General features: G+C 52.4%; 4 protein-coding genes across 4 annotated transcripts; all 4 read left to right on the forward strand.

Moving 5' to 3' along the window:
- Positions 1-59: 59 nt before the first annotated feature.
- Positions 60-2941, forward strand: BBK36DRAFT_1202640 (DNA repair helicase; the record flags this gene model as incomplete). The annotated part of the gene is made up of 4 exons (XM_024897233.1): positions 60-250; positions 386-787; positions 889-1611; positions 1649-2941. Exons 1-4 carry the CDS (start codon positions 83-85, stop codon positions 2939-2941), a joined length of 2586 nt encoding a protein of 861 aa, XP_024749085.1. The 5' UTR covers positions 60-82.
- A 772-nt stretch (positions 2942-3713) lies between these two features.
- BBK36DRAFT_1135553 (cytosine-purine permease) lies at positions 3714-6037 on the forward strand. Its single transcript, XM_024892682.1, has 7 exons — positions 3714-3898; positions 3999-4277; positions 4342-4509; positions 4575-4976; positions 5050-5743; positions 5923-5941; positions 5990-6037. Exons 2-5 carry the CDS (start codon positions 4069-4071, stop codon positions 5741-5743), a joined length of 1473 nt encoding a protein of 490 aa, XP_024749086.1. The 5' UTR covers positions 3714-3898; positions 3999-4068; the 3' UTR covers positions 5923-5941; positions 5990-6037.
- Positions 6038-9073: 3036 nt separating this feature from the next.
- BBK36DRAFT_1169461 (hypothetical protein) lies at positions 9074-9703 on the forward strand (the record flags this gene model as incomplete). Its single annotated transcript, XM_024895317.1, has 1 exon — positions 9074-9703. One exon carries the CDS (start codon positions 9074-9076, stop codon positions 9701-9703), a length of 630 nt encoding a protein of 209 aa, XP_024749087.1.
- A 3249-nt stretch (positions 9704-12952) lies between these two features.
- BBK36DRAFT_1159896 (hypothetical protein) lies at positions 12953-13278 on the forward strand (the record flags this gene model as incomplete). Its single annotated transcript, XM_024894241.1, has 2 exons — positions 12953-13040; positions 13136-13278. The coding sequence occupies 2 exons, from the start codon at positions 12953-12955 to the stop codon at positions 13276-13278; spliced, it is 231 nt and encodes a 76-aa protein (XP_024749088.1).
- Positions 13279-14237: the final 959 nt, after the last annotated feature.

Consider the following 14237-nt stretch of genomic DNA (forward strand, 5'->3'; position numbering starts at 1 on the left):
GATGACGCTCTTCGCATCGTTGAGCAAGCAAGACACGTGATGAAGACATAACCAGTACTAGCACAATGAGTCAAGTGACAGGATGGCCATGACAGAGCAAGTTGACGGCCTCGCGCACGAGCTGTCGAGCCTTGATTTCCACCATCCATATACCCCGTATGATGTCCAGAACCAGTTTATGCAGACGGTGTATCGGGTCCTAGAGACTGGGAACGGGCAAGTAGGGATTCTGGAAAGCCCGACTGGAACTGTAGGTTAACCACCCTCCCTCAGGGAACAGGTCAGGGCAACCTCAACCTTGAATAGCATCTCTTTGAGTAGCCTTGGACTTTGAAGAGAGTGTCGTTGCCACAAGCGCGGGGATACATACTGATGACCATCTCAGGGTAAATCTCTCTCGCTCATCTGCGCATCTCTGACATGGCTTCGGAATCACAAGGCCACCAGGCAAGAGGCAGCGCTGCGGGAAGCAGGAGAGTCGTACAAAGATGAACCAGCCTGGATCGTTGAGCAGCTTCTATCCCGGAAACGGAATGAACTGCTACGGCAGTGGGAAGACAGAGAGAAGCGCCTCGCGTCTATCCGGCTGAAGGAAAAGGCGCAGGAGGAAAGAGGTCGAAAGAGACGTCGTGTGGATGACGTTTCTGCAGCTCCTGAAACCACAGCGGACGAAGATGCCGAATGGCTGCTGGATGCTGATGATGATGAAGTAAGCGAACGAGATGCCTTGTCCGGCCTAAGTACGGAATCACGGGAGATTCTCGAAAAGATCGGCCTGGGGGGGCGCGTGAAGAATAAGGCGGATGAGGATGACATACTCGAGGAGAAAGTCAAGGTGCGAACATCGACCCTGATCTCAGCGCACCTTATAGTAACCTCTTGCGATAGATCTACTATACATCCAGAACTCATTCGCAATTGTCACAGTTCATATCAGAGCTGCGCCGCCCAGTGTTCCCGCCCTCGCTGCCACCGTCTGTTGCAAAAGCGTCAGATGTCTCCCCAATGGAGCCCGTGAAGCTGTTGCCGTTATCATCGCGGCAAAAGCTCTGCATCAATCCATCTGTTGCTCGCCTTGGGTCTGTTCAAGCCATCAATGACCGCTGCGCGGAGCTCCAACAAGCAAAATCTGGCAAGAAATGCTCCTTTGTGCCCAAGGAGGAGCTACTCAGCCAAACACACCAGTTTCGAGACTCTGCTCTGGCGACACTCCCCGATATCGAAGACTTGCATCTCCTCGGAAAGTCCTTGTCAATATGCCCCTACTATGCCTCCCGCACGGCCTTGCCCGGAGCTGAAATCATCACACTACCATACCCGCTTCTGCTGCAGCAGAGTGCTCGCGAGGCTTTGGGCATCAAGCTGGAGGGAAACGTGGTGATAATCGACGAGGCGCATAACATTCTCGATGCAATATCCAACGTGCACGCCGCAGAGATTCAGTTGAGCGATCTGCGCAGGGGTCGCCAGATGCTCGGAGTCTACGTCAAACGGTTTGGCAAGAAGTTGAAGGGAATAAATCGAGTCAACGTAGGGAGGGTTGGGAGGATCATTGACGGGCTTTCAGAATGGCTTGAAGGGGCCCTGAAACTCAAGGTACGGCCGGGAACAGTGCTGTCTTGGCGATTGCCTGGCTAATTCCATCTAGGACGAACATGGGATTGTCGACCCAAATGACCTCACGAGGCGCAAAGGCATTGACCAGATGAACATCTACGAACTCATCCAGTACATACAGGAATCGAAATTGGCCTATAAGATTGAGAGCTACGTGGCTCACGTTGAGAACGGGGCAGACGGCAGCACGCCTGGACCTGCCAAAGCCGCCACTCCCGTCCTCCATACTCTAGTCTCATTCCTCATCGCCCTTACGAATCTCAGCTCCGAGGGCCGGATATTCTACCAAAAAACTCACGGGACCACGACGGACGTGAAACTCAGCTACCTCCTTCTGTCGCCAACTCACGCCTTCTCGTCGGTTGCCTCAAGCGCCAGGGCGGTCATCTTGGCGGGCGGAACCATGTCGCCCTTCCAAGACTACAAGGACCAATTGTTTCCTACCCTTGAACCCGAGAAGGTGACATCACTTAGCTGCGGGCATGTTATTCCGCCAGAGAACCTGTGCGTCTGGACTCTCGCTTCGAGCAATCCCGCGGCGCCTCCGTTCGAGTTCAGTTTCAAGCAGCGAGGGAACAGAGAGATGATGACCCAGTTGGGACTGGCGATCTTGAACGTTTGTAACATTGTGCCTGACGGAGTGGTCGTTTTCTTTCCTAGCTATGGCTACCTTGACGAGATTGTGAAGGTGTGGCAGCAACGCCAGGGGGAGAGCTCCCAGACCACATGGGATCGGCTTCAAGCCCGAAAATCGGTTTTCAGAGACTCCAAGGGGGAAACAAGCGAAGATGTGCTGCGGGATTACTCCCAAGCGATCCTCGGGGCCCGGCCAGCTGGGGATAAGCGCACCGGAGCGTTACTCTTGAGTGTTGTCGGCGGCAAGATGTCCGAAGGAATCAACTTCTCGGACCGCCTGGGACGGTGTGTGATGGTCATTGGACTGCCGTATCCGAACATTGCCTCGCCCGACTGGAAGGCAAAGCTCGAATACATCGAGTCTACGACCGAAGCTCGGCTCATCAAACAAGGGCAAGGCCGCGGCGAGGCAACGGCTCAATCCAAGCAGGCGGCGCGGGACTTTTACGAAATCGCCTGCATGCGGGCGGTCAACCAGAGTATTGGTCGGGCTATCCGGCACCGCGGGGACTATGCGGCGATTATATTGGTCGATAGACGGTATGGCACGGATCGGATCCGAGGGAAGCTGCCAGGATGGATTCGAGACGGGCTGGAGAAGGACAGTCACGAGAAGGGACTTGGAGCGTTGATGGGGGCACTGGGGGGCTTTTTTCGCAAGAAGTCGCAAGCGGGCAGTGGTCCGTAGATGTGTAAACCATATGCTGATGAGGATTCATAATGTACAAGTATACCCTGCCTGTCAAACATGGTTCTTTTTGGGAGAGTGGCTGGATTGTTGACGACATCTCGGTACTTGTAGGGTAAGACTACGCGTGGAATCAAGTGAAGTTGCAGAGCTGAGGATCAGTCTGTGTGCTTAGGGGGCGATATATAGGTGATTTGCCTTCTATTCTACCCAGACTGTCTGACTTTGCCTGAACTCAAGATGACATTGTTCCTTTGTTCCGTGGTTATTTCAACTTGTGCATGTCTCTCATCCAGAGCATGACGGAGGAAAGAATACAAACTGCTTCACAGTACCGGATTGCGACTTTAACCGCAACAACATGAATAGTTCCTACAGTGTTTAAAGGTCCTAAACAATCTTCGTCTCCAATTGATCAGATGCACCTATACATGACCATTCAATCCATGAGGTAGTATTTGTATGCCATGTCGTGATAGGTAAGGTAGGTAGTAGCATATCGAGGCCATGATTACCTAATCCCACCTCAACCCTCAACCACCTTATCACAAGCCAAGCCAAGACTAACCCTGTTCCTGTCCAAGCGGCGGAGTGGCTGCAGGCAATTTGATCTCTCTTCATCTCGTCGCTCGGGCCGGTCGCTGATCGAAGCCCGTCGATCGCCGTGGCCCCTGTGATTGGACAGCGACGGCCTTCTAGTCCACTTCTGGCTGCGAAAAGAATTTTTTGTTCCCTGGCCGGGGCTTCTTTCTGGGTCTGGAAGGAGGAGGAGGAGGAGGCGGAGGGGCGGAACCGGAAGGCCGCTCGCCCAGTGTCGGGAGGCGAAATTTTGACTCACTTATTATGTATTACTTCATCGAGTTTCCCTCGGTCTGCTTCTTCTGAGATTTCACAAGGGCGGTAATACCTGCTGAAGCGTCATGTTATGCGGTGACCTTTGACGTCTTGTCTTTCATTTGCATCTGGTCTAGTTGTCTGTTACTTTGGTCAACACCGAGGTTGAGAATCCCCGAGCGGAAAGGCATTGGAGAATCGGGCTTATAGACGCCCCCCAGACTGCAGACTGCAGACAGACTTCAGACAAACTCCCGCTCAAGCAGCCGTTCCCACCCAAACGAGCCGCACAGATGCTGGTGGATACGGTAGAGGCATCCGAGGTGCCCGTGAGAGAAAAGGATGGCAACCACAGCGACGAGGAGTCGCTGCTCCACAAGGTCCTGCGAGCTGGCCGTGTCGAGGAGCGCGGCATCCTGCCCGTGCCCGTCGAGGAGCGCACCGCCACCCGCTTCTTCAACATCTTTACCCTCTGGTTCTCCATCAACACCAACATTCTGGGGTAAGCTGGCTTCTCAGCAAAGTACCTTACCTTATACGAGCATCCTGCTGACTCTCTCCCGCAGCATCACCTTTGGCATGCTGGGTCCCCTGTCCTATGGCCTCAGCCTGAGGGACTCGTCCCTCGTCATCTTGTTCTTCTGCATGCTGTCAACCATCCCGCCGGCGTATCTCGCCATCCTGGGCCCCAAGACGGGCATGAGGCAGATGATCCAGGCCCGGTACAGCTTTGGGTAAGAAACATCTCTTTCTGCACCAAAGATCCAGATTCACTAACGACGGCCAATTGCATCTCCAGCCGATACATTGTATCCATCCCCGTCTTGCTGAACCTGGCGAGCATGACGGGCTTCACTGTCATCATCTGCATCACGGGCGGGCAGTGTCTCTCGGCCATCTCCAACGGGTCCATCAATGAAGACCTCGGCATTGTCATCATTGCGGTGCTGTCCCTGCTCGTTTCTTTCTGCGGCTTCAGGGTCCTGCACATCTACGAGACGTATGCGCCCATTCCGGCCATTATCAGCGTCGTCATTGCTACTGGCTGTGCCGGTTCAGGCCTCAAGAAGCAGGCCGCCCCCGAGGCACCGGCCACGGCTTCCGGCATCCTCAACTTTGGCATGATCATTGCCAGCTACCAGATCCCCTTTGCCCCTCTAGCGAGCGACTTTACCACCTATTTCGATCCCAAAGTTCCATCGTAAGTGGCTAAGCCCTTTATATGCCATGTCCTTTTGGAACCTATGCAACATCCAGAGTCTAACAACAGGCAGCTGGCGGGTCTTCCAATACACTTACTGGGGCCTGCTCATCCCGACCGTGCTGCTCATGGTGCTCGGCGCCGCGGTTGCGGGAGCGATGCCCAACAACCCCGAGTGGCAAGAGGCCTTCGACCTGTACTCGGCCGGCGGCGTCATGGCGGCGATGCTCTCGCCCGCGGGCAACTTTGGCAAGTTCGTCGTCGTGATCCTGGCGCTCTCCCTGCTGGGCAACACGTGCGGGACGTTTTACGCCATCACGCTCAACTTCCAGACCCTGGCCCCGTGGCTGTTCAAGGTGCCTCGATACCTCTTCTCCATCGTCATCACCGGCATCATCATTGCCGTGGCCATCACCGCCGTCGGCGACTTCTTCGAGAGCCTGGAGAACTTTGTCTCCCTCATCGGCTACTGGTCCGCGGCCTTTGTCGGCATCGTCATCGTCGAGCACGTCGTGTTCCGCCGCCAGAACTACGCCTCGTACGACCACGCCATCTGGAGCGACGCGAAGAAGCTCCCTCTCGGCGTCGCGGCCCTGGCCAGCGGGGTTCTCTCCTTTGGGCTGGTCATCCCCTGCATGGACCAGGTGTGGTGGCAGGGGCCCATTGCGAAGACGACGGGCGACATTGGGTTCGAGATGGCGTTTGCTGTGAGCTCGTTGCTCTACGTGCCGTTGCGGTACGCCGAGATACGACTCACGGGCCGGTAAGCAAAAGCTGGTTTTTTTTTTGTGAGGTTGTCTTGTTGTGCTGTTTAGATTAGAAGTAATTATATGGTCGAGATGATGGCTTGAAATCCGCGCCTCCTTATTTGTATGAAAGTCGATCAATTAGTTGTAATACTTTGCTATGCTGTCAGGCCTCGTCTGGAGTTGTCAGCTTACTTGTAAACGATGTTACCGAAGCTGTGCTTTGCGTTGTAATACTACTGCTAGTATTATCAGGGAGAGAAGCTATGCATATGCAGCCTTGTTGCATTGCGGATGAAAGAAGAAGGCTATCTAATATACACTTGTGGGGAGACGCACGTAGGCATGCGATTGGTGTAAAGAGGAGCATATATAAAATCAATTGTGACTATGAAGCGGTATACGGATCTAGACACACTTGTCAACCCTTCCGAGATATTCTGTAATTTTAGCACATGTCGATATATCAAGCCTATCTGTATATAGACGGATAGAGTCCCCCCCATAGGCTAGGAGACCAAAAGGAACCGTCCCCGTGGTCTCGGCGCGGAAAGCTCTCCGCGAGGAGCGTATGACCGATCTCGGGGCGCACAGGTGCTGATGCGATTTATCCCGCTCGGTTTTCCTTGATAAATTGAATTCAAATGTTTCAAACCTCTTCTTAATGATTGAATTCATTACCTTTACCATATTTCGGGTTCAACAGTGGAAGGAGAGCGGGATAAGGCAGTCAACCCCCCCCTATAAGACGGGTCGAAGCTACTCAATTCGCTGGCCGCTGTTGTCTAGCAACAATGAGATGTAAGAGAGAAAGAATACGCACGAACATAAGATGGTATCCGGTTGCCTGACTTCCATCTTAACACATGTAGCCAACAACTCTCAGGCTGTCGGCATGTAACGTCCTAGTAGTAGTAGTCGAGCCCGGCAGTCGCTGGTCCTACGGAACTCGTGCTTTGACATAAGGTAAGGTAGCCCCCTCTCTGACACGAGGCCACTAGTCTAGCAGCCAGCCCTACCAGCAGGCGCTACATGTACGGGCTCATGTTGTCCCACGGCTGCCGGGGCGTGGCTCTAGATGGAGGCGGAGCGTGGGGAGGCGGTTGGCGCCGAGTAGAGGTACAGGTACGCTGCGCAGTTGAGCACATCAGGTGGGATGCTGAGACTATGAATCCGAGCACAACTACCACAAGGTTTTGCATGTAAGGTAGTTGTCGTCATGCTGTTGGTTGTAGATTGAGTCCATCCATTCCCCATATTTGTATTGATGGAGTAACGTCTTTCTCTCTTCGGCATATACTAAGAATCATCGCGTACTTGTAATCGCCGGCATGTCCTACCTATTCTCCTTGCCCTGTCTAGTTCCCGCACGGCGGCACGGCAAGCCATAAGCACCTCAAAGCTGCGAACCGGGGAGCGGGGTGGATGATGGCCAGACGGCAAGGTGGCGATCAGAAAAACGGAATGCTAATTGCTTGGATGAAAGTTGTGGTGAGACCAAGAGGAATATTGCTGCGCGCCTCTGGGCCAGACACATGATGACTTGTCGAGCTCTGATTTACAGCAACCCGTCATGGTATGGATACTCCGGTCAGTCTTGTCGCGGACACATTGTAAACACAAATGAAAAGCCATTGGATCACCTGGAAGGAACCAACATAAGCACTATCACACTGCACTTTCACCTGTGATGCCCGAGTCTTACAACAAGCTGTTCTTCGTCAACCCAAATGACATCGAAAGCCAGACCTACCATCGTCGGGCTCCCCCCAAACCCCAATGCAATCACATCGTATGAGCCCAATTGTTAGGCTGACCGCTCGGCAGACTTCAGCACAGCATGCTTTCTTCACGGCGGAGTTTTTTTGCAAGAGCCAATTAAAACTGTTCGCAATACTACAACCAGCACGCTCGCATATAGGGCCTTTGCGTCAACTCGCGTCTCCCGGCGCTTGTCAGCATCGAGTGGAAACCTCGCCTGTACGGGGTCGAACACGATAGGCCCCCCAGGCGAGGCAAGCCAGCACGAAACGCAAGATGGTTCAAGATACGAGCACATCATATGAAGAGTCATGGCCACTTGCGGCTCAGCCACACAGACCGTGTCCATGCGCCTGGGTCGATTCGAGTCGAAATCTGGGTTTTCTAAAGAGCGGAGGGCAGTTGCCGTATTCCACGACCCTTGTAAGCCCGATGGCGGGTGAGTGGCATTGGAGCCGTCAGCTCGTCAAAGAAGGGTGCCGTGCGCATGGCTTACACCTCAAAGCCGGCGTGTTTGGTTGAGTCTGTGTTACACTCGTACTATTCACTCAATCAAGGACGAGACAACTTGCGTCGAGACTATCTGTCACGACGTGTACTTCTGCTCCCCTAACGTACCGTACATAAAGTACTACACTCTCATTTGGACAATCATACGGCATATCGGCACATCAATCACATTAGTTAGGCATGGAAGTCTACACAAATGCCACCCTCCTCCTTTGCTTAACACCTGCATCCCACTCAACATGTCAATATGCACGTGGCTTATATGCCAGCCGTGGCACCCACACACACACCTTTTCGCACACTCTCGAGCTGCAATCTCACTATCCACCGGCCACCACAAGGCCAGACTATCGAATGGAAGCATATGAGCTGAAAGACCCTGGAAGAGAACAGGAAAAAGGACAAGCGAGGCCAAAAGGAGAAGGGAAACTCTGTCAAACACGAGGCCCGCCAGCCTTCTCCTCCTCCCCGTCCTCAATGTCCCTTTCCTGTCGCGGCCTAGCCCCTTCAGCTGGACCTATGAACCCTCAAGGACACAGCAGCAATTGCCTTGAGCAAACACAGCACTGCCGCAGCGCGAAATCTCGCTGGCACCGAAGGATTGGGCGAGCTATACCCTTGTTGCCGTCGCTAATTTGCTGGTTGTTGCAACCTCAACTCTCCCCCATCGGTTCCCCGTTCCGCCTTTTTGTGTGTAGGGCTTCAACTTCCTGGGCTCAGTTGCAACCATGGATCCAGGCGGTATGTCGACAGTGCTTGTTTGTTGATTCCGAAATTTTTCTATATTGCTTCTTTTCACTTGGCGTGCCATGGCCCTGTCATCATGCCATACTCCATGCAATTGCTACCTCTGCGCAAAATGCCCACACTTTACATCTCAATCGGCTCTTTTCGCATAGGTATATATGCTTGACGGGACACCATCGTCACCTCTCGTATTATATCTACATTCAAGCCTCACCTCAGTCAATACGTTTACACCGTCTCAAGGAGATTTCCATATATCTGCACATCTGCAACCGATTGTCCTTCAAGTCTATACTACCACCCCTACACATGTCTTGTTCTTCCTCGCCAATGATGGTTGATGATAGAGACTTTGTGTTCAAGTACTGGCCGGAACAGGCATTGATGGAGGACATATGCTCTCCGGAAGCCTACATCTCAACCCACAACGACAACCACCATAATCTCTTCGCCACAAGCCTCCACCATGCCGCCAACAGTCGCATGCCACACCACCAACAGGACAGACTGGGCATGCCAGGCCCCAGCTACTACGCCCCTGGAAGCCCCAACGCCGCCTTCTTCCAGATGCCCACGCCGAAAATGTCCACCCTGCCGGGGCCATCAGGCCTGTCGCCATCATCAACAACAACAACAGCAACGACAACAGCAGCAGCAGCAGCGCCGCATCACTACCGCCAGGAGTCGCCCACCAGCACACACAGCGACCGCTCGCATTCCAAACAGCGCAGCTCCGCCCGGTCGACGGACGGCGACGAGTGTGACGACGAGGCGCAGGCCGCCATCAAGCGGCAGCGCAACACCATGGCGGCGCGGAAATACCGCCAGAAGCGCCTCGACCGGATCGCCGACCTGGAGCGTGCGTTGAGCGACATGGCGGGGGAGCGTGACGAGCTGAAGCTGAAGCTTGCGAGGCGTGAAGCCGAAGTCGAAGCTCTGCGGGAGGTGCTGGGGAAGAGGTGATATCCCTCTGTCTTTACATTCGCGTACGCCTGCCAAGCCCTGTATATCGCCTTACGCAATGCGACTACAATAACGCACACAAAGCACGATTTTACTTGCTTCACGGAAGAATTTCTGTATTTCTTTGGATTTGCTTTTCTTGGCATTGGGACTATATAGCCTATGCGTGATATGGTGTTTAGAGGAAAAGGGGCGAGAAATTGGTCGTTAGGGCGCGACAGTCTTGTATTTCGTTTTCAACCTGTTATTCCTCCAATTATTGTTTGGTCATTGCTATGATTGGGTCTCTCGCCTAAGTTGCTGAGATTTAGTTGAGGGGATTTTCGAGTTCGCCATAGTAATATTCAAGTTAGCGATGCTATTCCTTACAGATGAGTAGCCATAGACGGAACTGAAAAATCAAGGAGTGACGATTTCCCCTCAAACAAAAAACACTCTGGTAGCTGCTCAGACGATGTCGATTCTCTTCCTTTTTATGAACAAGATGTATCATGGAAATGTTCAACTTCTTTCGCCTCATCACGGCAGACCGACGATGTCGTGTCGGATATAAGGGGGTGTATACACGTACACGTACGCGGGACGATAAGAGCAGAGAATAAAGGTGAAGGTACTCACTGGAAACATTCAAGCCTCGGATTGAAGAATCGTGACAGAGGTTCATCTCTGATTCTCTTTCTCACTTATACGAGTTGCCGGGGCGAGGAGGTACAACACTGGAGGAAGCTCTGCGAAGGCTCTATTCAAACCCCTGAACTTCAGCCATTGGCGTACAGTAACAACTGACCCCCATGGTTGAGAAGCTCGTTCTGAACTCAAAAAGAAGGAAATATGATTGCATGCTGATGCTTGGAAAAAGAATGAATCTCAAGCTGGGAAGAGCCATTCTTTAAATGCGACAAGATCCAATATACTATCAATGAAGTCAAGCTCCCTTACACGGACACCGCAGGAGATACACAACATGGATCCTCAAAGTCACATTGAGGAGATGGGCACTCGCAGTTGACAAAGACACATCGGTTGCTCCATGGAGCCTCGCCTCATCTTCCATCCCGCCGCAGAAAGGGCATCATTACCGCACGGAGTACATGTACACTACACAGTCATCTTCCTCACTACGGTAACAGTATCGGTAAATGCTTCTTTCATTTTCTTCAGTATTTCCTTTTCTTTCCCCGGGCCCGTGGTGTTGCTTCGACCCCCTTTCTTGGTGGTTTGGTTTGCATCGACGTGGTGTTCGGCGACAGAGTCATAGTGGGGGCGTTGCAAGGCCGGTGAGTCACCACGACACGAGGGAGATTACACCAACTGTGCTGCACCCATACAATGAAGAAGTCTCAGCTTTTTTTTTTTTTTAAGACAATCAGTGTATTACAGAGAGAGTGCAGATAGGACAGAGGGATAGTGGTTGCCAAAGGTTGTGGGTTGTTGACTGAGATGAGCTGAGCCAGTTCGCTGACTCGGATTCTACGGAATAGGGGTCATTGACAGATTCAACGATGACGCCAGATAGAAGATGACTTGTCTCTTTCAGAATTGCTGAGACTATTGCTCAGAACATCTTTTCTCGGGATTACAGAGAGAAAGTAGGAGGCCGACATGGAAAGGGGACGTGCCACAGATAGCAAAGTTTGTCACCACCGTCTGAAAAAAAAAAAAAAAGGTTGTCTCCGTTGCAAACAAGTGAACTACAGTCAATGACTGGTATTCTTCTGACTCTCCAGATTGAGCAAGGTATCTTTGGGATAGATGACAAGCTGTGCAGAACTTGTAGACAAATTGCCCGACATCTCATTTCAGGCCGATGAATTTCCTGCAAGATTCCTCGCCGACAGAGTCATTCAAAGAAGCAAAAAATGATTGATCTTATTCAGCACCCCACGATGTTGCTGGAAACGTTGTGCCAAGACGGTGAATCGGACTCTGCACAAGTGCGTGACCCCATAGACAGGACCCTGGTCCTGATCCTCATCGGATGCATCACGCATCCGATTCGCCGTCTTGGCGGTGACGACTGTCGACGACACAACGGATATATAGTACCTTACATGTAGTAGCCTGCAACGTAGAACATGGTGTAGAATGGACTGCGAAGGGCTCTTGATTTCCCCAAGCCTCTCCCCTTCTGCGTATACTTGTACAGTCTCGCCGTCGAGGAACCGGCCACTTGGGCGAGAACATGATGAGCACCCCTGGATTGATGTAGCCTGTCATGTCAGCGGGTGGCAATCTTGAGATGGACTGCTTCACCTCTAGGCTTGGTCATTCACACATGCATTCACACATGCAGAAACACGGTTACAGGCACACCATCCCAGCCCTGTGGAAACAATAGGTCCCCCAGGGCATGCATTGCGAAAACGAGACAAGATCAAATCGTATCACGCCAACGCTATGCTACGAAGCACACGCACAATGTTCAAAACCAGTGCTGCTTCTCCCTGCCTCCCCTTGAATCTACAAACAGCTATTCGACCCCCCCGCGCCGTCGCCAAAGCTGGAATCTTTTCGACAAGACACAGGCGGCAAAGCGGCAACTGTCATCATGGTTCGAAGCAAGCTGAAGCTGATGCTCACCCCCATCAACGACTCAGCTCAGTCAGTTGCTTATTGCATGCCCCTAACCCTCATACGGGGTCCAGCTGCACGAAGGGTTTGACAGCCTCGTTGCTTGGCGAGTGTCAGACGCGCAGTCGATGGTTCGATGGCATGAGGGTACATGGTGCACGTGCCAAATGCTACGGAGAAGCCCATATTGGCACAAGATACTGCCGGTGCTAGGCTCTCACGCCCTTACAGGGAATATAGATGATGATGATGATGATGATGATGAAGGAAACATTCGATAAGGTATTACATGTAGATGCTGGAATCACAGCTGCGGATCAATCGTTTTTCCCCGCAAGCGCAAGAAATGCCATGGCGGAGCAAGTGCGGGAGTGGAAAGTGGAAAGTGGAAACGGGTGCAACGTGTCGATGACGTAGCCGCCCGTTCCTGATCATCAGGAGGCAAGAGCGAACTGAATCAAGCTCGTAAGACTGACAGCTCTTGGCTTTTCTTAATGTGGCTTGTCATCTCTTTCCTCTCCTGCATACCTCCAGACTTTGGTAACCATTTCACTCTGTTTATTGTGTCTCAACAGCCCGAATCATCAGCAAACAACACCGCATTATCGTTGAGTCGCTCGCTATCTCTGTCTTCTCCGCTTCTGCATCTGTTGATATCGTCACCACTCCACCGCCGTCATGTCCGAGCCCGCACCCACACCCGCCATTACCGTGACGGAGCCCGAGCGCGTCTACGATGCGCAGCCAAACTCACTTCCCGCCATGAGTAAGTCGCTGTGTGGAATTAGCCGGAATTGACTTTTTTTGCTCTGGCCAATTTGCGAGGAACGGTTCGATGCTAACATGTTTCCGCGCAAACAGACGCTCAGCAGCCACAGCCCGAGACGACGACGGACGACGTCAACATGCGCGGAGGCGACGACGGCGGCCTCTGCCCCGGCCGATTCTGCTTCATCATACCCTGCCCGATTCCCATCGACTGCTGCATTTTTCCGTGCTGCTAAGCGCTGAAAGACTTTTCATGAGCGCGGCGTGTTGAGCCCGCGCAATGAACGGCTGCACTGCACTGGAGGATGATGACGAGTTGATTTGTGTGAATTTGTGCAGTTTTTCACGGACTACGAATATGACACAGAGCGAAATGTTTTGAACTGTTTACTTTCCTTTTTATCTGAGTCGAAGAGCTTAAGGATACCTCCACGCCTGTACCAATGGATTAGATGGGTTAATATATCTTGATAGTTGAGAATACACGCAAACTGCCTGTCTCATCTGACAAACGCTGATTGCCAACTTCCAAACTCAGTTCGTGTGCTTGGCTTAGCCGGCTTCTTCGTTTGTTCGGCTACAATTGCCAGCTCACGCTGATCCAACAAGACAACAGACTGTCCCTTCATTCACACGACCGGATCATACGCCCACGATTGCCTTGATGCTACTGAAACGTGTCCTGTGTCTTCTTCGCGGCCACCTGGTACCGCTCAGCTCGAAATGCGCCGCTACGAGAGCATCAATCCTCAAACCTCGCCCGCACGTCTCCCACTTTATCCCGCGCCGCTACCTCAACCAGAGCACCGACTGTGAGAACAATGGCCGAAAGAACACCCAGGAGATTAACGACAAGCAGAAATATAAGCGGAATGTACGGTACCGGAAGCTGTCTGCATCATCATCTTCCTTCATCCTAATTTCTTGTGTAACGATATATTTTAAGCCTTACCGGGCTGCGTGCTATGCATGGGAGGCTCCGGGGGGGTTCATCGATTCTTGCTGTTATGCACAACAGCTCTCGATTTCGTAGTCAGGACATTACTGTGGTGCGCGTTCGCCTCAGTGGCGCGGAATATGACCTACCTTGCGATTACAAGAGACGCCTCGCGAGCGCTAGGTCGGCTATATCGATGGCCAGTGACTGGCAAGTCATTTCTTTGGGCTTCTTTTGCGCGGCAGTTTCGGTTAGACG

This window comes from Trichoderma citrinoviride (genome assembly GCF_003025115.1).
Source record: "Trichoderma citrinoviride strain TUCIM 6016 unplaced genomic scaffold BBK36scaffold_8, whole genome shotgun sequence".
Lineage (NCBI taxonomy): Eukaryota > Fungi > Ascomycota > Sordariomycetes > Hypocreales > Hypocreaceae > Trichoderma > Trichoderma citrinoviride.

Coding starts and splice junctions, on each gene's coding strand:
- BBK36DRAFT_1135553 (XM_024892682.1), top strand. CDS start 4,069: ATGCTGGTGGATACGGTAGAGGCATCCGAGGTGCCCGTGAGAGAAAAG. Junction 4,278..4,341: donor ATCAACACCAACATTCTGGG/GTAAGCTGGCTT, acceptor TCTCTCCCGCAG/CATCACCTTTGGCATGCTGG. Junction 4,977..5,049: donor TTCGATCCCAAAGTTCCATC/GTAAGTGGCTAA, acceptor AACAACAGGCAG/CTGGCGGGTCTTCCAATACA.